This window comes from Chiloscyllium plagiosum, unplaced genomic scaffold (assembly GCF_037043375.1).
Source record: "Chiloscyllium plagiosum isolate Xiang-an unplaced genomic scaffold, Cpla_swu_hap1 HiC_scaffold_22, whole genome shotgun sequence".
In the NCBI taxonomy this organism is placed as follows: Eukaryota; Metazoa; Chordata; class Chondrichthyes; order Orectolobiformes; family Hemiscylliidae; genus Chiloscyllium; species Chiloscyllium plagiosum.
The window spans coordinates 42,703,566-42,731,514 of NW_028270160.1; the positions used below are offsets into that span (position 1 = coordinate 42,703,566).

Below are 27,949 nucleotides of genomic sequence, written 5' to 3' on the forward strand. Positions count from 1 at the left end.
GAATCTGTGGATGAGTGCCATGCCTCTAGGATTTCCCTGGCTGTTCTCTGTTTGGCTTGTCCTATAATAGTAGTGTTGTCCCAGTCGAATTCATGTTGCTTGTCATCTGCGTGTGTGGCTACTAAGGATAGCTGGTCATGTCGTTTCGTGGCTAGTTGGTGTTCATGGATACGGATCGTTAGCTGTCTTCCTGTTTGTCCTATGTAGTGTTTTGCGCAGTCCTTGCCATGGGATTTTGTACACTACATTGGTTTTGCTCATGCTGGGTATCGGGTCCTTCGTTCTGGTGAGTTGTTGTCTGAGAGTGGCTGTTAGTTTGTGTGCTGTTATGAGTCCTACTGGTCGCAGTAGTCTGGCTGTCAGTTCGGAAATGCTCTTGATGTATGGTAGTGTGGCTAGTCCTTTGGGTTGCGGCATGTCCTCATTCCGTTGTCTTTCCCTTAGGCATCTGTTGATGAAATTGTGTGGGTATCCGTTTTTGGCGAATACATTGTATAGGTGTTCTTCTTCCTCTTTTTGCAGTTCTGGTGTACTGCAGTGTGTTGTGGCCCTTTTGAATAGTGTCTTGATGCAACTTCTTGTGTGCGGCTGCGTCAAGCTGTGCATACATCCTCGCTAAGCAAACACCAAGTGTCACTACGTATTGAGGTTCGACCTGTCCTCGGTGTTGTGAAGAATGAGACTGGCCTCAGTACAGCGGAACACACCAAATAGTTGGACCATACCTTCTCACCTGTCCTTCATGGAGACGTTTGCAAAGGAAAGCACCTTGACCAGAAGTCATGAGGAGGTGGTCAGCGCGTAGTGTCCTCAAAACTCTGTGGGAAATGGAGAGGGTGGATCCTGTTGGGTTATTCCCTGAGCAAACTGTCAAAGTAATTTGGCAGAATGCCTCCTCACCAGAACTTTTCAACAACCGCCAAGACTTTGCTTGGTTGGTGGTGAGATGAGCACTACCTGGGAGATCCTTCACATACACCTGGACTCTCTGTGCCACTGCATGGTGCCCTCGAAGTGGCTGCAGGGGGATGAAACATTCACACATCTCCTTCTGGAATGTGCCTATACAGTGGAAATCTGGAGAGAGATGCAGTGGTTCTTATCGAGGTTCGGCCTGAGAAACTCAGTTCCCTGACAGGCACACCAAGACAAATATTAATTGCACCTGGAGGACGATCAACTCAGTGAAAGGGTGCCCAAAACCTGTTAGTCTTCTAGAATAAGGAGTTGACTTTGACCGAGTGTTGTAGACTGGCACATTCCAAGGTCCAGTATTGTGTGCTGTGGGACAACTGAAGCTTGGAGCAGCTGCCAACAAGGTGCAGCGGAGAAAGACTACTGCATAAAGTCTTTTGGCCCAAGTACCATGGGGGTCCACTGAGTTATCGGATCCTTCTGGTGCCTCAAATGTATGTAAATATAGTCTTGTATAAGTAAGAGATGCCTTGGATTTGTTCTCCATATATAAAGTCCATACAGAATCAAACTACTTCAGTGACTATTATACATAAGGATTTTTATGAATAAAAAATGCTAATGATATAGTTAATGCATTAATTTTAATTTTCCAAAACTCCTCTCATTTAGGGAAGATCATGTTAGATTGAAAAATAGCAAATATAACTCCTTTATTCAAAAAATGATGGAGATTGAACACAGGAAGCTATAGGACAGTTGGCTCAATGTCTATCTTCAGGAAACTTTATAAATCATTATTAAAGAAGTACTTTGATAAGTTCAAGGTAATCAATCTATTGGCAAACTTTGACCTAGTTAATGCAGACCCAGTCTATGTATCGTATTGAGGATTTCAGAAGGTACTTGATGAAGTGTTACATCAAAAGTTATTGTGGAAAATAAAAGCACGTGGTCTTGGAGTCACATATTGGTAGGAATAGAAGATTGATTGGCCAACAGGAAGCAGAGACTAAGTCTTTTTCATGTTGGCAAGATATAATCTCAGTTGCTTTCACTTCATCATTCCTTGACCGAGTGTTGTAGACTGGCACATTCCAAGGTCCAGTACTGTGTGCTGTGGGACAACTGAAGCTTGGAGCAGCTGCCAACATTCCTTCCTTCATCAGAATCTATGGTTGCTAAATTTGCTAATGACACAGAGCTAGATAAGAAAGTAAGTAAGTGAAGAGGCTACAAAAACATATAGATAGTTTAAATGAACTTGCAAAGATCTGGCAAATGGAGCATAATGTGGGAAAATGTAAAATTGTTAATTTTGACAGGAAAAATGAAAAGTGCAGTATCTGAGCAGTACGAGTTTGCTGAGATGTAAAGTGATGTGGGTGTCCTCGTGCATGAATCCCAAAAGGTTAGTTTGCAGCTACAGCATGTAATTAGGCTAATAGAATGTTACCATTGATTGTGAAGGGAAATTCGCACATTAGTAGGAGGTTATGCTTCAGGTATAGAGAGCACTGGTGCGACAACATCTGTTGGATGTTGTGAGTCATTGGAAATCTCTTGCTGAAAAAATGATATGTACTTTAATAATTTTAAGGCAGAGGTAGATAGATTCATGTTAAGTAAGGGGATGAAAGATTATTCGGTGCAGGTGAGAATGTAGATTTGAGGTTATAATCTGATCAGTCATGCTCTTGTTTAAAGGGGAAACCGTTTCAAATGTTTGAATGGATGACTCTTCTTGTTTGTATATTTGTACATTCAGTTGCCTTCTGAATTTTGCTGGTGCAGTGGTGCAGCAAGTTACCACTGAAGTTTGAACCTATCTCCTGGGAGCTAAAACAAATGTAGTTTTGAAAATAGAGTCACAACATCTTTTTAGCATCACAACAAATCTCATTACTTTTGATTTGGTGCTTTTATGGCTTATAAGCGAGAATTATTGTATCATGAAACAATAAACTGAATGCTCGAAATCTGAAACAAAAACAGAAATTGTTGGAGAAACTCAGCAGATCTGGCAGCATCTGTGGAGAGAAAGCAGAGTTAACATTTCAAGTGCAGTGACCAAGTTCTGAAGTGGGTCACTGGATTCAAAATGTTAGCTCTGCTTTCTCTCCACAGAATTTAGTTTAGCCCTATCTGGCATTTTTTTCATATCAGGCTACATTTACCAAACTTGAAATGGGTCTGAGTCTGCAATCTCTTGAGAGTCCACAGTGACCAGGTGAAATGAGATGCTTCAGAGCAATTAGAGATTAAATTTACTTTTGTTTTTAATCACTTGTGGGATGTGGTATTGTTGGCTGGGCCAGCATTTATTGACTGTCCCTATCTGCCCTTGAGAAGGTGGTGGTACTGTTGTAATCTGTGTGTTGTAGGTTGACCCATTGGGGAGAGTATTCCAATGAAACTGCTTAGTTTGTGAAAGCTGCCAGACCAGGACTGCCAATTATCACAAGACTGACAAAGTCCACAATCTCAGTTGTGAGAATATTCCAGGATGAAGGCCTCACTTTGATTTTGTTTACCATGTCTTTAATAATCTTTCAAACTGTATAGAGTTCAGATAGCTTGGTTTGTCTTGTTTTATTTTTGCTTATTTTATATAATAAACTTCTATTCTATGGTTAAATCAAATCTGCAGCCTGATGTACATATGTTTCAGTGAAAGACTGTCACTTAAAGTTAAAAGAAAACAAAACATGATCTATTGAATTAGATTTTATTCTGACATATGACTTGTCCAAGAGTAACTTCAGCTGGATCTTAATATTGACCTTTTCCTCTATTTTAAACACAATGGATTGCTGCATCCACGAGGAGTATTTGTCTTCCGAAAGTATTTCCATTGAGGTCCATGTAACATTGTGCAAATTTCTTATTTACAGCTTAATCTAAACATGCAAACTGTGTAGATCCTGGCAGAATATTTGTTCCCTTCCAGTACCCTCAACATAGTCACGTGATACTGATTTTGCATTGTGTATGTTGCTTATGTTTGTGCATTTTTTTTATTTCATTGGGAATCCAGAGCAACATTGTCAAAGTTGAGTTCAGAATCCCAAGTGAGACAACAACAGCAAAGGGCAACCTCGTGGTTCTCATTGGTCCTCCACTCCCTGCTCTCCAGTTCTCACCAAGGGGTCATGACAAGTTTCAGGCCTCAAAATGGGGTCAGAAAAAAAATGATATCAGCATTATCAATCTTCAAGGACCCTTTTTGCTCCTAACCACCCCGCTTTTCCCAATCTAATTGTAAGTAGTTGGTGTGTTGCTTTTGATATCTCTTGCATAGGAAATTTCTTAATTTGTGAATGATTCATGAAGAAATTGAAGCTTCTCTTCATCTGCATGATTGTGTATGAGCAGCTCTGTAGCACCATAATACAGCTATACAGCACATACCATCACCTCCCTCCACTGCATACCATCATTCCAACAGTGCCTGCATCTCCACTGATTTCTTCAGGCCCCTAAAATGGGTAGTCCAATCCCCAATATGGAAAATCACAGGAGGGCCATTAGCAGATTTCAAATCAAGGATGATGTCCTTTGGTATCAAAAGTAACCCAATGCAGGAATGTTTTCTAAATAAATTATGTTTTGTGGAGTTGACAGAAGCATGAATTCATGTTTCTGATAACCCCAGAAAATCCACCTTGCACCCATCCAATGACTCACTGACCTTGATTCTCCTACCCCAATCTGGATCACCAACAGAATGTCAACATAGACTGACCAGGAAAATGGGGGTTAGACTCTTCTCGTTGGGGTCACTTCACCCACTGAAGAAAATGATCACATGAAGATCGACTTTATTGTAATTAAACTGATCTGGCAGATTGGGTATTGCTGTCATAGCAGCAATCCTACAGTGGCAACCTTTGATCTGATTTAAAAGGAAAGGATGGATAGATGTCAGTCACTTTGAATTATGTCACAAAATGTGCAGCTCCATATCTGAGTGCACTCTAACAAAGAAAATAAATAGCTGAAAACTGTTGGCATATTTACTGAGATGCTGCCAAACCAATGTTGCTGACTGTTTTCAAATTGTATGACTGTATCTTAAATTTCAATAAAACTGGATGAATGTTGATTTTTATTGATGGTTTATATTGTGAATACGGAAGTTGGCAGTCACTTGACATGCTTGAAAGCTATAGTTATTCAAGACAAATCCATATGAGTCTGAGTAATCCCAAATTTTGAAATTTGTAGATAGGTATATTTTCCAATGATAAGTTCCACTTTGAACTTAAAATCATTAATATTTGCTTAAGTGCTGCACCCGTAAGTTGTTAGCTTCATCTAGGAGTAAAGGATGAAATCACAATAACATCTGCCATGTTCACTTGAGAATCATGTAGAAACATTTTGGCTGCGTGGTAACAGAAACCAGGTGATCGCAAATCAGCAGCTTGTTTCGCACTTCACCCAATTTCCTTTTTCCAATATTTTGCTGTTGTTGCCTCTTGTGCCTCAGTCAGTGACAAGTTTCATCTTGGTTCGTGCTTTAAATCAGCTGATCCTGAACTGGCCTTTGTTTACTTGAAGCCATCTTCATTGTTTCAGCTTCCATTTTATTGATGAAGCTAAAGAGGCAGCAAATACAGGGCAACAGTTTTGAAGAGCCCAAGGTATCACTGGTGCATTTTGTCACCTCTTTTGATCACTGTTTATAAAAGAGGTAAATTTGATAAGAAAGCAGTAAGTAAATAGGAAAAGGTTTAAGCCATGTTAGATGAAAGGGATCTGTTTCTCTAAATGATTATTTTATTATTTTTATTACACGGCATTTTGTTCTTTGGTTTAACAGCATACTTAAATGTTTGCCAAATTACAATGAACATTTGCATCAAGGCAGTTGATGCTTTTAAATTCAGCTACAAATGGCCAATTTACAGCAAGGACATGTGAGGGAAATGAAAGCAACATGGGCACATTTTGCAAGACACAGTTACGTTTTAAAACAAGAAATGAAAAATACATGCTTTCAATTCATTTTAAATTTCACAGTTATGGAAAATACATGTGACATTTATATGAATCACATTTTTAAATGAAGGCATTAAAATTCTTTCATGGTAGAAGCCAGTTCTCGTCTTGGTCATTGAAATCAAAGTCATTCTTGTTTGCTCAGTTGCAGCCAAAACCAGATGACAGTGTTTGTTCGATATAGTTTGGCTTTCATTCGACCTGTCATTGGATATTTTAGCAGCATAAGCTGCTGCCACAGCATTGTACAATTGAAAAAGTACATTAACACAGTAGAATTGAACTGTCTTCTTAAAGGAAATTCCATTTAATGAAGAAGGTGATGATTGATGTCTGGTGTTTCACACAAAGTTAGGATTTCCATTCAGTTCCACACTGAAATTTCTGGATACTGTAATGTGGTATGATAAAGATATTATATAAATGTTAATGCTTAAGAAGTAATTTTTGATCTATGAAATAAGAGGTTTGGATACATTTTTTTCACACCTACTGCTGATTTATCATTGAGCCAACCAATTCCTAACTTTTATTCTAAGACCCATTTGTTCAAAAGTAAATTATTTTGAAAAAGCTTAGTTTTGAATGAACATGGAAAGCAGAGTGTCATGTTAATGTGAAACTTCAGTTGTACCAGATGGTGGTAGGATCTGATTTTTGGTTACTGAATCTGCATAAAGTGAATGTCAAATGTCAGCATCAGGTGAGGAATCAAACATAGACTACCACAAAGGTAGCAGGAAACTTAGAAATCACAAAATCGGCTCTGCCCTGCGTCATCTACCAACTCATGGTAACAAAAGCTAGAGACAATCTCTTGTCTGCTTTTCTATGGTGTATGGTAGAGAGAGGGACCTCATCAAGTAAAGCAGAGAAAACATAAAATGCTGTTTTCAATTTTTTTTCCAGGTAGTAATAAATTAACAATATATTACTGATTTTGCTTTTCTGTTCAGCTTTGTGAACCTATGCACTTCAACTCTGCATGTTGGCAGTTTCTGTTTATGACAGATAGAAGAAGGTGGTACACAAAGAAGCATATTCCATTTTTCAAAACTCTAGTAAGTTTAAATGAACTGAACTCTGTAATCCAGTTTTGGATTAAGCCTCAGAATTGTACGAGAAGTTGATCTAACAATATAGACAGGGAGACTCAAAATAGGACACTCAAAAACACACTCAAAATAGACACTGGCAACAAGTTAAAAAGAGAGCAAGTTAGTTTTTCAGGGAAGAATGGAACTGAGACAAAGGATATAGTACAATGTTTTCTAAATATTGACAGTAATCCGATATATAAAAATGGCATTGTACATTTCTAAAAATGCTGATGTTTCTATATCCCCAGTGAGGCTGACACTGGTAGAGCTATGTGGAAATAAGTCTGAAACTTCTCCATGGAAAACAAAAATCATCCATACTACCAAGCTAATCTTTTTGACAGGGGACAGTATCACCCAGTGGCTGATGCAGATCGATACAAAAAGGTTTTATGCCAGCAAATGTTGTAAGGCAAGCCACAGATTCTAAGAGAAAAATTCACCAACTCCTCTGCTTGAAGTTACACATGAGGGCACTCTGTTTACTCGAAAAGATTCTACCTTCATTCTAATTATGATTTTTCATTTAATATCGAGTTCCAAAAACCCAACGAATGGCAGTTTCCAGTCGATCCTTGATTTGATTAACAAGATTATGCATGGAGATATATTTAACTTCTGATAATTGTAATTATTTTAACAAACCTTCAACCCTTGTCGATTTAATAACTCTCTTGTTATGAGCTGATTACTTTGAACTTACTCTCACCTCGATCAGTTGCTGTGTTTGCTTAAAACTGGAAAATGCTTAATATTTTATTACAATGGGTTGTGAGGTCGAACGTGGTGCAACCGTTGACATGTTATATGATAAATGGTCTGTAATAGAAGTAGACAATATTGTTAAAACATGTAATAGGAATTAACAGTTAACAAACCATGGAATAGGAATTGACATTTATGTTTCTGTTCCTTTGTATACTTTGTATATTTTTTGGTTTAGCTACAATACAAACTTACTAAGTATGTAAAGAATTGAAAGCAAAAGAAAATAAGCTACCATTTTCTACAAATCTATTAATTTTAGATTGTACATATTAAACCATTTATCTTGCATCTCTTTTTATAAGGCCCTTGTACGTAATAAAGAGAATTATACTCTTACCTCAAGATACATTTTTTTTCTGGTTGAATAGTGTATTGGAAATGCCCTGCACAAATTCAAATTGATACTGTATACTGGAGGCAGCTGGTTGTCATGGGAGCAGTACTGCAGATTCTAATTCCTGCTTCTGAGTAGCACTAACAGAAAAATGATGCTGAAGACATAATGGGTGAACAAATATTAGCTGCTTACATTCTCACTGTCATTTCCCTTTATACACATCCCACCTGAACACTGATGTGTGCCAGAGTACGATTTTTTGTCTTATTATGAAACTAAATGGTTTGTGATTATCTGGTCCACTGAAAGTAAATATGTTGTTTCAGCAATTTAATAAAATAGTAAAACTTTTGGTTTCAACTTGACAAAAATCACAATGTTTTATTGAATTTCATTACAATGGATTAATTCAGTGGGGCGAAATGATTAGGATTTAAGCATAAAATAGGAGCTAAGCAGAACATAATGCAGTGTTCAGTCGCTGTGCGCATTAAGGTATTTCAAAGACCTATCAAATTTAAAACTTTCTTTCAGAATTTATATTTTTGAACAATGTGATATAATAATTGCAGAATTCTGTGCTCATGTACTTATTTTGAAGATTGAAATCGTATGTCGAAACACCCGAGTGCATTTGTGAATCAGCGTTCCCTGGGGTATCTGAGAAGTCAAAACAAGGCATCAATGAGTTGCTGTTTCCAGAATCATTTCCATAGAGCTGTTATGTACTGTGTGTACATTTTACACATCTTATTCATTTGCCGAGTAACTTTATTATACTTGAGGATATATGAGAGTGTAAGAGGGGCTGGCTTTCCCTACCCAATTGATAAGACTACTGCAAGAATGCTATGTTTTGTGGGCTTGATTTTCTATGGATGGGACCTAATTGCCAATGACCATATTGTAATACTTGAATCTAGGATGCGTCAAGACTGAACTGGTTTGTGTGTGGAGTCACCCCCTACTGAGGAACAAGTGCCTGTGTTGACCTTGCTGACTGTAATCTTGTGATCTGTTGTATGCTGGGGAGCTGAATTTATTTTCTTTTCCTGTCCTGCATCAAATGTTTAAGTCCAAGAGCAGCAAAGGAATTGGAGAAGTTGCCTTTGCAAATCACCATTTGTCTAGCACAGTACTCTGGGAAGCTCTGCTGGGTATGTTAATCTGATGGTGTCTATTTGCTTCATATTTGGAAATAACGTTGCTTCCAAGATATTACAACTTGAATGTCTGCTAAGAAACTACTTAATCATAACCTTTTATTTATTTGCCCTGTGTATTATGTGTAGTAACACTCTTGGCTGATAATATAGAAGATACTTAAAATGGGCAAAAGTGAGAATTGCAGATGCTGGAGATCAGAGTCAAGAGTGTGGTGCTGGAAAAGCACAGCAGGTCAGGCAGCATCTGAGAAGCAGGAGAACCTATGTTTTGAGCAAATACCCTTCATCAGGAATGAGACTTGTGGCTCAAGGGGGCTGAGGAATAAATGGGAGGGGGTAGGTGGAGCTGGGAGGAAAATAGCTTAGAGTGCAATAGGTGGACGGAGGTGGGGTTAATGGTGATAGGTCAGAGGGGAGGGTGGTGCAGATAGTTGGGAAGGAAGATGGACAGATGGGACAGGTCATGAGGACAGTCCTGAGCTGGAAGATTGGAACTGGGGTAAGGTTGGGGGAGGGGAAATGAAGAAACTGGTGAAATCCACATTGATGCCATGGGGTTGGAGGGTTCCGAGGCGGAAGATGAGGCATTCTTGCACCAGGCATCGGGTGGTAAGGGAGTGGTGATAGAGGAGGCCGAGGACCTGCATGTCCTCAGCAAAGTGGGAGAGGGTGTTGAAGTGTGGGGCCACGGGGCGGTGGGGTTGATTGATGCGGGTGTCCTGGAGATGTTCCCTAAACTGCTCTGCGAGAAGTCATCCTGTTTCCCCAATGTAGAGGAGACCGCATCTGGAGCAATGGATACAGTAAATAATGTGTGGAAGTGCAGGTGAAACTCTGATGGATGTGGAAGGCTCCTTTGGGGCCTTGGATGGAGGTGAGGGAGGAGGTGTGGGCGCAGGTTTTGCAATTCCTCCGGAGGCAGGGGAAGGTGCCAGGAGGGGAGGGTGGGTTGTTGGGGGGGCATGGACATGACAAGGTAGTCAGGGAGGGAATGGTATTGACAGAGAGCAGATAGGAGTGGGGAGAGAAATATATCTCTGGGGTCCGTTTGTAGTTCACAGAAATGGCAGATTATGATGCGATGTATACAGAGGTTGGTGGGGTTGAAGTTGAAGACCAGAGAGGTTCTGTCCTTGTTGCGGCTGGAGTAGTAGGGTTTGAGGGCGGAGGTGCAGAAAGTGGATGAGATGCGCTGGAGGGCATCATCAACCATGTGGGAGGGGGAATTGTGTCTTTAAAGAAGGAGGCCATCTGGTGTGTTCTGTGGTGGAACTGGTCCTTCTGGGAGCAGATGCGGCTGAGGTGGAGGAATTGAAAATACGGGATGGCATTTTTGCAGGAGGCAGAGTGGGAGGAGGTGTAATCCAGGTAGCTGTGGGAGTCAATGGGTTTGTAGAAATTGTCAGTGTTGAGTCGTTGACCGTTGATGGAGATAGAAAGGGCCAGGGAGGGGAGAGAGGTGTCAGAGATGGTCCAAGTGAGTTTAAGGTCGGGATGGAATGTGCTTGTGAAGTTGATGAACTGTCCACCCTCCTTGTGGGAGCATGAGGTGGTGCCGATGCAGTCATCAATGGAGCGAAGAAAAGGTGGGGAGTGGTGCCGGTGTAACTACAGAAGATAGGCTGTTCTACATAGTCAACAGAGACAGGCATAGCTGGGGCCCATGCGGGTGTCCATGGCTATCCCTTTTGTCTGGAGCAAGTGGGAGGATTTGAAGGGGAAATTGTTGAAGGTGAGGACCAGTTTAGTCAAACAAATAAGAGAGTCAGTGGAAGGGTACTGGTAGGGATTTTGGGTGAGGAAGAAACCAAGGGCTTAGAGGCCTGGTCATGGCACATAGAGATGTATAGAGACTGGATGTCCATGGTGAAGACGAGGCATTGGGGGCCAGGGAAACAAAAGTCTTGGAGGTGGTGGAGGACCTGGGTGATGTCCTGAACGTATGTGGGGAGTTCCTGGACCAGGGGAGATAGGACAGTATTGAGGTATGTGGAGATGAATTCGGGTTGGGCAGGAGCAGGCTGAGATGATGGGTTGGCTGGGTAACCAGGCTTGTGGATCTTGGGTAGGAGGCAGAACTGGGCGGTGCAGAGTTCCCAAACTATGAGGTTGGAAGCTATGGGTTGGAGATCCCGTGAGGTGATGAGGTTGTGTATGTTCTGGGAGATGACGGTTTTGATGCTCAAAATACTCAACAGGTCTTCGAGAGAAAAACTGAGTTAATGGGCAGAAACCTGTCCCTCACCTTCCAGTGACTGGAAATGAAGGTCGATGGAGTAATGGAGAGAGCAAGAGGGCACGGCATGGTGGTTCAGTGGTTAGCATTGCTGCCTCCTATTGCCAGGGACCAGGGTTCAATTCCTGCCTCAGATGACTGTCTATGTGGAGTTTGCACATTCTCCCCATATCAGTGTAGGTTTCTGCCGGGTGCTCCAGTTTCCTCCCACAGTCAAAAGATGTGCCGGTTAGCCATGCTAACTTGCCCATAGTGTTTAAAGATGTGCAGGCTAGGGTTAGGCATGGGAAATGTGGGACTAGGGGAACGGGTCTGGGTGAGATGCTGCGTGGTGTGGACCTGTAGGGCCAGATTGCCTGTTTTATGAAATACCTGTGATGAACGATGTGCCAGTTTCAGGGTATCATTCCTGGGCATTGATAATGTTAAACAGGGTGGGGAAGCTATCCTGCTTCATTACTGCTGGATCCAATTAAAGGATTCAAAATATTTGTTGGAGATAAAGAGTGGAACTTTGAAGGGGAAATGTTGATTGCTGATGAATTGAAAAGGAGGCAGGTACAGAATGGGGTGGCACGGTGGCACGGTGGCTCAGTGGTTAGCACTGCTGCTTCACAGCGCCAGGGACTCAGGTTCGATTCCACCCTCGGGCGACTGTCTGTGTGGAGTTTGCACATTCTCCCCATATCTGCATGGGTTTCCTCCAGGTGCTCTGGTTACCTCCCACAATCCAAAGATGTGCAGCTTAGGTTAATCGACCATGCTAAATTGCCCATAGTATTCAGGGATGTGTAGGTTAGGTGCATTATTCAGGGATAAATGTAGAGTAATGGTGAATGGGTTTGGGTGGGATACTCTTTGGAAGGCAAATGTGGACTTGTTGGGTTGAAGGACCTGTTTCCATACTGTAGGGATTCTCTGATTCTAATGGGAAGCCAGTTACAGCTGCCCCAGGGCATTGTTCCAGCCCTATACAATGGTCCAGATGCAAAGGCAGACTTGGCACTTGGTAAAAAGGAGCGCTTGAGATTTTGCGGATGGCAAGAAGAGTCTGCACTCAGGTAGTGCATATAGAACTAGTGGCATCACATGGACAGAAGTGCAGAGGACACTGACTCCAATTGCATTTAGACAGCCTAAAAGAAGACTGCAACTTGCAATGATTTTAAGATTATGGCCAATGACAATGAGAAGTAATGTACTCCATAAAATTGCTGGAACCCCAGCATCAGGAGGGCACAGGAGAGGAAAGAGGGACAAGAAGACAACAGAGACTATAGTCTCAGTATAGAATCTACTGCTGAAGATGGGGCTACCTTGGAGCTCATCAAGACCAAATACCACAGGAGGCTATATTCTCTCAGTAAATGATCACAGAGATCTGTAACCTCACAATCAAAGTCTACACAACACCATGTCCTGCTGTAAGCATCAAAGTCACTATAGCCTTGAAGTGATTCCCTTCTGAGTCCTTCAAAAGATCAGCTGTGTACCTTAATGGTATTTTTTAATGGCTGGACAACCCTGGAGCTTTTTGGTCACTGATGCCCTCTTTGTCTGAGCTGGACAATGTAATAATTTCACCATCATCAATATGCTTTAGTTTGTGCGGGGCACCATTGATCACATTCATATGGCCACCAAAGATGGAAACAAAACCGGAAATTGCGAACAGAAACTCAACCTGAGAAACTGGACTTGGGTATTATCATCATTCAGCCACTCAGGACAGTCAGGGTCCGCTCTTCATGGGGTAGGCAGAGCTGAATGTTGGGCACTCTGCCAGCCATCCTGGCTCCTTTGCCCTATCCTGGCTGTTTTCTTCAGCACAGAGAGGAAGGAAGGAATGCAATGAGATGAATGTGGCTGGAACATCTGTTAGAGCAGATGCAGATGGGGGAAAGGTGATGAGGTGGCCTTAGCAAGGTATGCAGGCAGCTCTGAAGTGATGCAGGGTTATTAGTGTGGGAGAATCGTGGGTGTAAGAGCAAGTGAAGAAAGATGGTGCAGGCAATGGTGAGAGTGACAGATCATGACCCTTGGTGGGAAGGATGTACACTAGCAGAGATAGAATGAGCATGAGGTAGCAGAAAGAAGAGTGTAGCCCTTAAAGGTTGATCAGAGAAAATTATTGACCTTCTTCGTACACTGCTGGATATTATTGTAGACAGCTCAGCTGAGACCACACTGACCAAGGTGGCAACCTCGGACCAGGCTGGCAGGGTATAGTGTTGTGACCTTCAATGCTGGTCTTGTGGTCCTCTGTGTTGAAATTGGTTTTTCCTCATGTTGCCGCTCAGCCTTCTGCCAATCACCTTAAAGTTGCGCGTCTGGGAACTGACATTTCCACTCGAGTAAATAGGCCTTGCCTGTCCACCCTGTCCAAGCCCTACATTAGTTTGTGTACCTCAATAAAATTACCCCTCAGTCTTCTCTGTTCTGTGGAAAACAACCTTGCCTATCCATTACTCTGGTGGCGATTTTTAACCCTGGCAACATTCTTGTCGTTCTCCGCTGCACTCTGTCTCGACTACATCGTTCCTGTAGCATGGTGACCAAAGCTGTCCACACGAATTGCCTGGTTTTGTCCATTTGAGTTTTGTCTAGTTCCAGCATTTCATCCTGCACTTGCCTTCAATACTTCATCTAATGAGGGAAAGTATCCCACATGCTGCCTTTAACACCTTACCTGCTGTCTTGCCACCTTCAGGGGCCTCTGGACCTGCACTCCAAGGACTCTTGCTTCCTCCACCCCTCTCAATCCCCTCCTGTTTGGCATGTATTCCTTTGTTTTGTTTTTCCTCTTCAAATGCATAAGCTCTCACGTCTCTGGAATGAATTCCACTTGCAACTTTGCTACCACTCAATTAAAATATTGATATTGTCCTGTAGTTGACAGCATACCTTAAACATCAAGGAATCCAATACTGAGCCCTGTGGAACACGATTGGAAACTGCTGTCCATTCACGGCATCTTCTGTTGAAGATTTTCTTTGCACTCAGTTTCCTGTCATTAGGCCAATTTTGGAATCAACTTGCCACATCCTCCTCTATCCTTGTATTTCTCTGACCAGTCTGCCATATGGGACCTTGTCAAGTGCCTTACTAAAGTCCAGGTGGACAATGCCCAAGGCACTAACCTTGTCTTGTTACTTCATCAAATATTTCAATGAAGTCAGTCAGCCAGACAATGTCATGCTTACTACCCCTGATTAATCCATGCCTTCCCGAGTAATAGTTAATCCTATCTCACAAATTGATTTGAGTGATTTGCCCACCACTGAATTCAGAATGACTGACGTATAATTATTTGGTCCATCTCTAGCATTCTTTCTGAATGATGGTACAATGTTTGCAGACCTCCAGTCCTCTGGTACCTCATCTATTGAATGAATGTTGGAAAATCATCCTCAGAGCATCTGCTATTCCTTTCTGGCTTCCTTTAACAAACTAAGATATAATTCATCCAGCTCTGGTGATTCGTTCACCTTCAAGGAGGTTAGTCCCTCCAGTATTTCCTTTCCTTTCAATTTGCATTTTTTCAATAATATTTCACATTCTTCTTTACCTAGAAATCCTGGATCATCCCTCTCTATTGTGAAGAGATAGACAGCATGCTGTTTAAGAACCATGTCCACATCTTCTGTATCCACACAAGTTGCCACGTACTTCTGTAATGAGTGCAAACCTTCCCTTCATCAATGTCTTACTCTGAACATACTGACAAAACACCATTCCATTTTCCTTAATTTACTGGCTGCTGTCTTTTCTTATTGTCTTTTTGCTTTCCTCATTTCTTTTTATAATTCATCCTTGTAGTTTCTACACTCCTGTAAAGTGTTACTTTGTTGAGATTGTCATAAGCTGGTTGTTCTGATTTAACTTGTCCTGTCCACATCTGGATAATCGAGGGACTATAGACTTCACAGATGCCTTGTGTAGTTGTGTTGAGCAGTTGTATAAGATCACACTTGAATATTGTATGCACTTTTGGTATCCTTACCATATGAAGCATGTACTTGTCATTGAGGGAGTGCAACAGATGTTCATCAGACTAATTCCTGGATTGGCAGGATGTCTTATGAAGAGAGAATGAGGAAACTGGGTCTGGTTTTTTTTTAGTTCACAAGAATGGGAGGTGAATAGATTGAAACTTACAAAACTTGTACAAGGTGACATGGATGTAATTAGGATTCTTTGCCAAGCTGGTGTGCCCCCAACCCAGAGGATGTAGCATTAAAATAAGGGATAAGCCATTTAAAACTGAGATGAGGAAGTATTTCTTCACACACAGGCTGGTGAATCTTTGGGAATCTGTATCCCTGTGGGCTAAGATAGCTCAATGATTGAGCATGTCAAGACAGAAACAAATAGATTTCTGGATAATAATGACATTAAGAAAAATAGGGATACATTGGGGACGTGACACTGAGGTAGGTGGTCAATCTTGGTCTAGTTGAATGGCAGACCAAACTTGACAACCTGAATGGCCTACTCCTGTTCCTGTGTTCGTCATAACAGACTGGCTGAGTTGGCTTTACCACAGTTCACACTGTTGTTTTTCTGCAGATTGAGCCAGGCCTGACCCCTCTCTCTTTTCACATGGTATTTTAATAATGTCACTGGATGAGTAATCTAGGGGCTTCGGAGATGGGCTCATAGAGTGATACAGCATGGAAACAGACCCTTTGGTCCAACTAGTCCATGCCAACCATGCTCCCAAACCAAACTAGTCCCACTTGCCTGTATTTGGTCCATATCCCTCCAACCTTTGCTATTTGAGTATTTACGCAAATGTCTTTTAAATGTTGTAACTGTACCTGCATCCATCACTTCCGCTGGCAGTTCATTTGAGGTATGAGCCACTCTCTGTGTAAAAAGAAAAGTTGCCCCTCATGTCCTTTTTAAATCTTTCTCCTTGCACCTTAAAAATATGCCCCTAGATTTGTCCACCTCCACCCTAGGGAAATGACCCTTGCTATTCATCTTACCTACGTCCCTCATGATTTCATAAACCTCAAGAAGGTCACCCCTCAGCCTCCAATGCTGCAGCCTATTCAGCCTGTCCTGAAAGATCAAACCCTCCAACCCTGGCAACATCCTTAAAAGTCTTTTCTCAACCCTTTCAAGTTTTACAACATCTTTCCTATAGCAGGGAGACCAGAATTGCACGCTGTGATGCAAATTTCAAGAATTATGTACATGAACTCTGGGTGTCTCTGTCCTGTAATATTATTCCAAGACCCTACCATTAATTGTCTAAGTCCTTTATTTGTTTTGCCAAAATGCAATACCTCACTTTTATCCAAATTTAACTCCATCCGCCTCTCCTCAGCCCATTGATCCAATTGATCAAGATCTCTTTGTAATCTTAGATAACCTTCTTCACTGTCCACTAAACCACCAGTTTTGGTGTCATCTGCAAACTTGCTTCCCATGCCTCCTAAATTCTCATATAAACCATTTGTATAAAAGTGAACAAAGCACCGATCCCTGCAAAACACTGCTGGTCACAGGCCTCCAGTTCGGAAAACAACCCTCCACCACCCTTTGTCGCCTACGTCAAGCAAAGTCTGTATCCAATTGGCAAGCTCTCCCTGAATTTCGTGTGATCTAACATTACTAATTAGTCAACCATGTGGAATCTTGTTAAAGGCTGACTAAAGTCCAAGTAAACAATGTCTACCACTCTGCCCTCATCAATCTTCTTGGTTACTTGCGCAAAACACTCAATCAAGTTTGTGAGACATGATTTCCCTCACACAAAACCACGCTGACTATCGCTAATCAGCCCTTGCCTCTCTCAATGCATATAAAACATCTCCTTCGGAATCACCAGACTCACAGGTCTATAGTTCCCAGGCTTCTCCTTCCAGCCTTTCTTAAATAGAGGAACAACATTTGCCACCCTCGAGTGGTCCGTTACCTCACCCATGGTTATAGATTATACAAATATCTCTGCTAGGGGCTCTGCAATTTCTTCCCTAACTTTCCATAATGTCCTGGGATTCACTTGATCAGGTCTCAGAGATTTATCCACCATTATGTTTTCTAAGACCTCCAGCTCGTCCTGTTCTGCAATGTGAATTGCTTTCAAAATACTATTTATTTCACTGAGTTCTCTAGCATCCATTTCATTTTCCACAGGAAAACGTGACATGAAATATTCATTTTATCTCTCCAACCTTCTGAGGTTAATGCTGATCTTTAAGAGGCTGTATTCACTCCCTAGTTGCTCTTTTGCTTTTAATGCTACTAGTAAAATCTCTTTGGATTATCCTTAACCTTATCTGCCATCTCATCTCCCCTTTTTGCCCTGCTGATTTCCCTCTTAAGAATGCCCCTCCATCCTTTATACTCTTCAAGAGATTCATTTGACCAAATTGTCTGTGTCTAATAAAAGACTCTCTTATTCTCGATCAGAAACACAACACCTCTATTCATTCATTGTTCTCCACACTTACTAGCCTTGCCCCTCACTCCAATAGGAACAGAATAGGAACATAACACAGAACCTAGCGTAAAGACTCCCATTTATCAGTTACCCCTTTGCCTGCAAATAGCTGACTCCCTTCAACTTTTGAAAGTGCCATCTCATATCATTAAAATTTGCCTTACTCCAATTAAGAACTTTAACTTTTATGGAAGGCCTACTCTTTTCCATAACTATTTCAAAACTAATAGAATTACGATCACTTGTCCTAAAGCGTTCTCCCACTATCATTTCAATCACTTGCTCTGCCTTATTACTCAAGAGAAGGCCATGTTTTGCACCTTCTGTAGTAAGAGAAAGTGAGGACTGCAGATGCTCGAGATCAGAGTCAAAAATTGTGGCGCTGGAAAAGCACAGCAGGTCAGGCAGCATCCGAGGAGTAGGAGAGTCAACATTTCGGGCATAAGCCCTTCATCAGGAATGAGAGGGGTGCTGAGAGATAATTAGGAGGGGTGATGGGGCTGAAGGAATGTAGCTTGGAAGGCAAAAGATAAATGCAGGTGGGGAGGGTGCAGATAGGTTAATGGGGTGGGACAGGTCAAGAGGGTTGTACTGAGTTGGAGGATTGGATCTGGGATGGAGGTTGGGGAGGGGAGATGAGAAAACTTGTGAAGTCAACATTGATCATTGATGCCTTAAGTGGAAGATGAGGTGTTCTTTCTCCATTGTTGGGTGGCTAGGATTTGGCATTGGAGGAGGCCCAGGACTTGCATGTCCTTGGCAGAGTGGGAGGGGGAGTTGAAGTGGTCGGCAATAGAGCGGTGGGGTTGTTTTGTGCATGTGTCCCAGAGATGTTCCCTGAAACGTTTCGCGAGTTGGCGTCCTGTCTCCCCAATGTCTTTCTCTAGTCGGTACATTTACATATCGATAAATAAAATGACCTAGAACTCATTTAACAAATTCCTCATCATCCAAACGCTGAACATAATAACAGTCAAAAAATTAAAATCCTTTACCATTACAATCCTATTATTCTTAATATTTCTGAGATCTCTCGACATATTTGTTCCTCAATTTCCCTCTGACTGCTGGGGGGCTTATAGTATAATCTCATCAAGGTGATCGTTCTTTTCTTATTTCTAAGTTCTACCCATATGGGTTCACTGGACAGTCACTCAAAGATCCTCTCTAAGTACAGTAGTGACGCTCTCCTTGATCAAAAATGCCACTTCCCCATCTCTCTTGCCTCCCTTTCTATCCTTCCTGTAGCATTTAAAACCCAGAAGATTAAGCTGCCAATCCTATCCTTCCTTCAGCTGATTTTCTGTCACAGCTATGATGTCCCTGTCCCATGTTTCCATACGTGCCCTGAGCTCGTCAGCCTTACCTCTAAGACCCTTTGCATTGAAATAAATGCAGTTTAATTCTTCAGAGTTACCTTATTCTCTGACTTGCTGTTGTCTGTCTTTTCTAATTAACTTGCTATTTTCTGATTCAGAACCATCCTCATCTGCCTTTCGATTTGCACTGCTACTCAGGAAACCGCCCCCACCTCCCCTCCCCACTAGATTAAAGGCTCCAGAAATAGAACTGGCAAATCTCCCCACCAGGATATTGGTCCCTTTCCAGTTCAGGCGAACCCATCCCTTTTGAACAGGTATTTTCTGCCCTGGAGAGATTGCAGTGATCCAAAACTCTGAATCCTTACATACTGCACCTTCTCTTCAGCCACTGAGTTTTCTGCCCTTTTGTTTATTCTTATTCTCACTAGAACATGCACCAAGAGATTACTACCTTTGAGGTTCTGCTTTTTAGCCTTGTCCCGAACCTCCTGTATTCACTCTGCAAAGCCTTAGCCCTTTTCCGAACTATGTTGTTCTTACCAATGTGTACAACAACTTACGGTTTCTTATTCTCCCCTTTGACAAAGTGCTTAACCGTTCTTAACCCTGGCACCAGGGAGGCAACCTACTGTCCTGGATTCAAGGTTATGGCTTCGGAATCTCTTGTCTGTGCCCCTGACAAGAGAGCTCCCCATAACAATTATTCTTTTAAATCTTGATAAATCTCAAGGTGTTAAGCTGGCTCCTTCTTAAGCTGGTGACTCTTGATCTCTTTTTGAAAAGGCAGCCCCTTGCTTCCTCAATACTAAGAGTTTTCTACTTTGTGAGGTGAGCCATTAGCTTAACTATGGCCCACCCTCTGGCCATTGATTGGCCAATTCAGGGAAAATCGCAGCTTGAGGGACTGTTTCCTGCAAATTGTCAGCATCTGACACCATCCCCCGCCCCCAGTATTAACCTGACAGATTGCAGGCAGCGGAAAGTGCCTCAAAACCCACGGAGAACATTCTGCTCCTGGAGGTGACCAGACAATATCCGTTCGACAGTGTCTAGCCTGCAGCTTGGGTTCCTTGCTCATTTTCTCTGATAAACTTGGTTTATCCTATCTGAGTTAATGTGGAAAACAAAATGCACACTTACTTCATGTTTACTTTACTTTTTTTCTAGCTTGCAGTGTTATAGGTGGAAAGATCTGATGTGAGGCTGGCTTATGACGGGCACCCAAGTGGGATGAGAATGGGGCATAGTATATATTCTGTTTAATGCAATTGTTATCCCTGCTGGGCCAAGCGTGCATTGACAGAGTGAAGTCAATGGTTATTTCTAGTCTTAGTTCCTGGGTGTTTTTTTTTCATGGCATTTGCTGCATAATGTGCTTCCACCTCGACCTGGCCTAAGGCAATGTTCTGTCTCCAAATATTACATCTGCCATGGAGGCTTTATGAGATTATCATTCAGATTTATAATTGCACATACAGTAAATGTCACAGAAACTGTGACTGTTAATGACTGCAATGTTTAATATTGTGGGTAAAAGGTTTAAATGAAACTTTTGTTAGAACTTTATTACTGAACACAAAAGGAAAAAAAATACAGTTATGGGCTGTGTAAATATTACATTACTTTTCTAATGAGGATATGCTGTGAGTCACTGAACGCTTTTGGTACTGATGTGTGATTAATCCAGGCAGATGACAAACCCAGATGAACAGTAATCATTTAAGAGAAAATGAAGAAATTAGTGTTGTCTATGTGGAGAAAATTTGGAATTAAAATGCTTAAATATGTTTCCCCTCTGTGTTTACTTTGATGAGGCACTTTATTTCAGTGCCATTTTATATTAATAAAGAACAAAGACATCTATGCAATCTTTTTATAAATCCATTCTGTATGTAAGTTGTCCGATTCTGTTGCAAGTGAAGGATAAAAACCTGGTAGATTGTCTCTTTAAATAAGATCTGCAGTGTTGATGTAACCCTCTAGCTTGGATGGTAGGAACCATTCTCACCTCTGCAGCAGGGAGCTTGACCAGAAAGATACTCTCAGGCAATGGAAATGTGCTGTTTGTTAAAATGCACTGAATTATAGCTATTCCCCTAGTTATAACTCCAGTTTTTGGTAGCTTCCAATCTGTTAGTAAAAGAGACAGTTCATATGCCTTGCTGTAAAGGAAATTATTGAAAACAAGAGTATTGTGACTCACATCTTTTCTTCTTTCTTTAATTCTACAGAACACCGTAGCAGTGGCATCAGTTCAGTTGCCACCAGCAATTTTCACTCATTTCCTCGCCTTGCACACTGTTGACAACTCATCTTGCAAGCTACAATTTATTGTATTTCGGAATGGAAAACTCTTCCCCAGCACAGGTAACTCATCAAACCTTGCTGATGATGGGAAACGCAAGTGTGTTTCGACTCCAGTTGTCTTCGTCAAAATAGGTAATTTTCTATTTAAATTTGAAAATCTGTATGTCCTACTAGTTTAAGTGATGCACATGAGATTACCATATAGGTTTTATTTTACTTTGAGAGACAATGAAATCAAACAGATTCCTGAACAGTATTTTTGTTTTGGCAAAAGCTTGTTTGTCAAACCACTTGCAAAATGTAGCATTTAACTAAATTAATTCTGAATGCATTGTTGACCTTCAATTTGTTGCTACATATGGATGTAAAAGAAAGGTCTATGTCTAATAGTTGCTTTATAATTGTTGCATCAATTTCTATAGCTCTCGCTAATTGTTCTAATTAGCTTACTTATTCAAACAAGTCTGTCCGTTCTGAAAATGTATCCAGCTCATGCCCATCATTCAGCTGTTATCCAATATAAAGTGTAGTGTATAACATTCAATCAAGATATAAGCAGCATGCATTTTCAAAATAAATTGTGCTCGGTGATTTACTGTATTTTTAAAATATCCATTTTCAAAAATATTGTTGTTATGTGAGGGAATAGTAACACTCAATACACATGATTTAATCTGCATAAAGTGTAAATACATATGTCAGGGATAATGTAAACAAGTGTCAAAAGACAAAATGTGTTATGCAGAAATTCTAGCAGGGCTTTTTTTAAATTCATTTCACTAAGTTTTAATTTCTGGATAATATATTCCAACAGAATACTTTCTAAAAGACAGGTAGAAGTTTCATGTTCTTTAATTTCATCACATTTCATAATTCGTGTTGAGTTTTTAATCATTACATTTAAGCTGAAAAGTTTTTTTTTTAAATCCTGCGATTCTTTTTGTCAAAACCTTCCAGATCTGTGTATATAGTATTCAGCTATAAACCTTTCCACTCCATTAACCTAATTCAATTTGCTTCTGCAGATGGGTGCAGCTTTGGGAACCTCACGAAACCCATTACTGTTGTTCTGAGGCATTTTGCGCTGGGTACAGATCCCACTGCAGCATATTGGGATTTTGACCTTTTGGATGGGCACGGTGGTTGGCATGCTAAAGGGTGCCATATAACAGGCTCTGCAAGCAATATTACCACCATTCAATGTGTGCACTTCGGTAACTTTGCAGTCCTAATGGTGAGTACATGTTTGGAACATTGAACAGAAAGTTACGCTTGGTAACGTACTATCACGCTCCCTTTAGCTCATCCTCAATAAAAAGGAATATATTTTACAAACAGAAGGGATGTTCAAGAATAAGGCAGCAGCATTTTATAGGCAGCATTAGACATAAATAATTCAACATCTTTTTTTTGCAGACTGCAGTGCTTCAGTATATTGCAGACGAACATTGAACTCTCTCTTCATAAATTTTAGTTGAAGAAAAATATTGTGTAAATTGATTTATTTGTAGGCTAAGTCCTGCCGGTATATATGTTGATGTTTGGCGTTCAGTTTGTATTCCTGAAAGGGTTTCCGTTTCTTCATTTAAATTGTGTTGTATAGTCTATTTCAATCAGGCATGAGGAAAATGCGATGTGAAATAGAATTTTATTAAATGACCAGAGAAGAAACAAGAGCACTCAGTCCTAATTTCCCACATCATTAGTTGCCATTTTAGAGTAATATTCAAGCCTGGGTTTATTATTTGTTTACTGATGCCCTTGCCTGTAATATATATTTGACTTCTTACCCTTTATAAAACCTGCTTGCTGTTTAAAGGTGGGATCATAGCTACTGTAAAATGCTGCAAGATGTGTTTTAAAATGTTGCTAAAATGTCACCAAATCATTTCTGTGTCTTTGTGTTTCCTGTGGCATACCCTTTCATTTTTGTTCTGACTCGCATTTCATATTCCAAGCAACATGCAATATGCATATAAATTGAGCATCAACCCTTAGAATGGGTGTGACAAATCTGTAAAATACAGTACATGGTGAGATCATCAACACATACTGAAAGTCCCTTTCTAGTGGGAGCAATTTGGGAATATTGGATTTAAAATTGCTTTATCATTCCAAACATGATTTTTCGAATAGATGATGTGAAGCATGAAATCCTACCCTCACATGCTGAAATCAAATGTATTGCATTTACAAATGAATTATTTTAGCAGCATTACACCAAGATAAATAGGCTCAGTTTGTTTACATGTTGAAAGTATTGTAATTGTGTAAATGTCAAGGTATTGGTATGTATTTGTAAAAGGCAGCTGTACTGACGACTGTGGAACAGAGGATAAGTGTGTGCAGAATGCTAATCTGCTGTCAGATGGAGCACAGATGTTGGCCAATCATAGCATGGGCTTTTGACAGTCTATAGTGTAATGTGATTATTATCACTCACCGAGGCATAAATCATTCCTCTTGGAAAATATTTTGAATTTCTTCTAAAGCTCTTGGACACCATCCAAAGTATGAATATTTAGATGAATGCCATCAAAGTAGTTTGACTATATTTCCCCCCCAGACTGAATTTTCTTGTATTTATAAAGGGGCCTTCAAAAGCTCTTCAGGGACATTAGCATATTATTCCAAACATAAACTAAAATTTTTAATAGGTAGTCATACAATTTGAAATTATTTGTCAGTGTTGCGCATTAAGAACTGTGTTTAAGTGAAATATTTAAGAGTGAAATCTCTGTTTGACCAAACAAACTTAGTTGTTAACTAAGACGTATTAAAGCAGGATAGTAGATTTGTGAAGGAGTTCTACATCTACCTATTGATTTATTTTATAAGATTATGTTGACATTGTATTGTACTGAGAAACTTATTTTACAACATCTATGCATTGAGAGTAGGCCAATACTCTTGTAAAATATTAAGAAGGACAAAAAGGAAATGGCTGGATGATCTGTTTGATTCCAAGGTACTCTCATTAAATTTGTTAGATCTGAGAACAGCTTAGAACTTTAAGCTACTGTAATACTGGAGCTTCCAAAATAGTAATATAATGGGTGTTTACATTGGCACCTGTAGCAAAAATGGTAATGATCTGTTGTAGGTAACTCTTAGAAATCTGAGTCACCTTATTTGCACTCACCTTCTCAGCAAGGGACTCAAGTAATGAAGAGAATGCTAGTAAGAATATTTCAAATTGAAGCGAAATAAAGGAAGTAAGGCCTGTATTATAGAATGCATATATTATGGAGGTCTCTTGTTCTGTTACTATATTTGATAGTTTGCATTGCAGCTCTGGTAGGAAACCAAAGTTGAATCTCTTTCCCCAATGTGAGGTTTTATGTCAATTCTTTGATAATCAGTCGTACCTCTGTTAATTACTTGGTAGCCATTAATGCTGGGTACCGACTCACGCAGGGCTCATTGTTGATTTTAGGGAATACGGTTGTCGAATAAGCCCTATTCCAACATTTAAACATGTAATCAATGCTGTTGCCTCACTAACGAATTGCTGCATTGCTTGAGATGTTATCCTTTGGATGAGGCATTTAAAACCAACGCCACATCAACCCTTTTACTGATGTTTAAGGTTGGTTTCACCTTCGAAACAAGGTGACTTTCCTCATCGTCTTGTCAACAATCATCTTTAAACCAACATCAGTAAAGAGCCACCGAGTCAATTATCCCATGGCTGCAAATGGAACCTTACTGTCTGGCTGTGTCCACATAGTGACTGCACTTCAAAATGATTTCACTCACTGTGAGATGTTTTGGGAAATCCTAAAGGCCATAAATGCAAGCTCAGTCTTTCCTCATGTTTTCCTTTTCTTCCAGGAAGTGGTTTAAATGTATTGAATTTTTGCAATCTACCAACAAACTGAAAAAGTTTTCTTTGTGATTTTAACTACTGCCCTTTGTAGTAGCAACCAAAAAACCCACAATATACCTTTAGTAGTACCACTGTCCATGAGAGTTCTGTGCTGAAGAGATTGTGGAAATTGGTGTTTAGCATAATTTGTAGTTGCAGCACTAAAGGAGGATTTCTTTAACATTATTTTAACAGCTTACTAAATCCCCTGTTTGGGTCCTGTGGGACTTACTTGTCTAGGTGCAACTGTCATATGTTGTCTTTGTGAATGAACATTTTATTCTGCTGTTGCTGTAACTGAACATGTGTTGCTAATACCCATTTAAGTACAGCTGCTCCCCAGTCAACTGTTTCAGGTGGGAGTGTGCAGTTTGAGAGCTTGCCTTATTGTGGATTTCTAACTTTTTGACCTGATGGCCTGAGGCTAACACTTTATGATTTTGCCACATCCTACCAGTAGGACAGCTTCAACCGCCCATTAACACAACAGTGTATTGTCTTAATCATTAACTCAGGATCCATGATGGTTCATCGAATCTGGCCTATATTGAGAAAAGGGTGATCCTCCTGAATACTGCTTATTGCCTTCCTTTAGCTAATTAATGTGTGTTCCTCCTTGTTGAACATTACTTGAAAGAAGCACAGGGCTGCTGGACTCTGGATAGGAGATTTTAATGTCCATCACCAAAGGTGGCTTGGTAGTTCCACAACTGACAAAGTTAGTCCAATCCTGAAGGATTGAGGATTTTCTATTGCACTGGACTTGTGGTGAGAATCCCAAAGTGAGGGGAACACCTCCATGATCTCACCCTCACCAATGTACTTGCTACATCCATGCACAGTAGTATTGGTAGGAATGACCAGTTCCTGTACAAATAAAGCCCTGTCTTCATGCTGAGAATATTCCCAGTGAATTCAGGAGTAACATCACCATGCCAAATCCAGCTCAGATCCAGCAATTCAAAGCCTATTTGCCATCAGCTATCATCAGCTGCAGAACATCATTCCATCATACAAAACCACGAGTTGGCATATGCCTTGCTCTGTCAACATCATTAAGACAGGCAGTCAATCTTGGTTCACTGAGGAGTGCAGAATAGCACAGCAGGAACTACACCTAACATAGATAAAATGAGGTGAAGTGGTCAATTGTCATGGCATTTCAAAGATGTCAACCAGCTGAAGTTACGGTGTACTATACCTTGTGCACCAATCAGCATGGGCTAAGTGACCAATCAGTCAGATCAAAGTTGTACAGCAATCATACCTAGGACAAGGGAAGATGGATCAGATTGTTGAATGCCAATCATCTCAACTACAGGACGTTGCTGTAGAGTTCCTCAGGGTAATGCCTCAAGACTTAAGCCATTGAAACTGATTCAGCAATGGCCTTCCCTCCATCATAAGGTCAAAAGTGGGAAAGTTCACTGCACTGTTTTTCATTCACAGTCCCTCAGATAATGGTGCAATTTGTGCTTGAATGCAACAAAACCTAATCAACTCACTACAGTTAACATTATGATACAAACGGGGCAATGCATGTCTAAGCCAGAAAAACATCTGACCACCACCTCTTGGCAATCACTATGATATTTGCCACTACTGGACTCTTCTGACATTTGCCACCTCTACTGGTGTGCACTTGTTTGAAGTATTTCACTGCCTCCTTTGTGCTTTGTCTTGGGTTATTTAGTACCTATTGATAAAGGATACACCACTGTAGAGTACTACAGGAGAGACACCATGCCTAGACAATAGAAAGGCTTATTGCATGCTAGCAATAAGTCCAGCAATATTCATTCAGGCAGAATTACTCAGATCTCAGGGACTTGATACAGATCTACCTATTTCCTTTGAAATCAAGAGAAGGACTCATTGCCTCTACCCAGAGTAGGGTGAGTGTAGTGAATGTAACATGAACAGTAAGCATTACCTTAGACATTACCATCACTGAATCTCCGAAATCAATTTCCTCAGTGTCCAAACCAGAAGCTTAACTGGGTGAGCATGTAAAGGAGCAGGTCAGTGGCACACAGTTCATCTCCTGACTCCCCAAAGCCTGTTACCACTGCAAGACACAAGTCAGGAGTGTGAGCAAATTCAAATCACTTGCCTGGATCCGTTTTTTTTTAATAATTATGGGATGAGGGTGATGCTGTCTGGGCCAGCATTTTTTGCCAATCCTTAATTGCACAGAGTGCAGCTAAATGTCATTTACATTGTTGTGGGTTTGGAGTCACATACTTTAGTGAACCAGATAGGTTTTTAGGACAATTGACTATGGATTCATGGTCATCATTAGACTTTAAATTCCAGATTTGTACGAAATTCAAATTCCACCACCCAGTCCCCAGAACAAGAAATGAGTCTCTAGAGTAACAGTCTAACGATTGTACCATCTGGCTGTTGCCTCCCCATAAGTGCAACTCCAATAATACTTGAGAAGCTTGACACCATCTAAAATAGAACACC

The 27,949-nt window shown here is 40.7% G+C and overlaps 1 protein-coding gene and 1 long non-coding RNA gene across 2 annotated transcripts in view; one reads left to right on the plus strand and one right to left on the minus strand.

Annotated features, from left to right (window-relative positions):
- The window catches only part of adgra1b (adhesion G protein-coupled receptor A1b), a 529,688-nt gene that overhangs the window by 413,724 nt on the left and 88,015 nt on the right, over nt 1-27,949 (plus strand). Inside the window, exons 13-14 of the mRNA XM_043712551.2 lie at nt 21,534-21,741; nt 22,635-22,843. Coding sequence (XP_043568486.2) covers nt 21,534-21,741; nt 22,635-22,843 — 417 coding nt within the window. The remainder of the gene's footprint in view (nt 1-21,533; nt 21,742-22,634; nt 22,844-27,949) is intronic.
- Nucleotides 6,043-8,204, minus strand: LOC122561113 (uncharacterized). Its single transcript, XR_006314912.2, has 3 exons — nt 8,125-8,204; nt 7,729-7,838; nt 6,043-6,310 (listed from the first exon to the last, which is right to left on the minus strand). It is a non-coding gene; the product is annotated as an uncharacterized LOC122561113 (long non-coding RNA).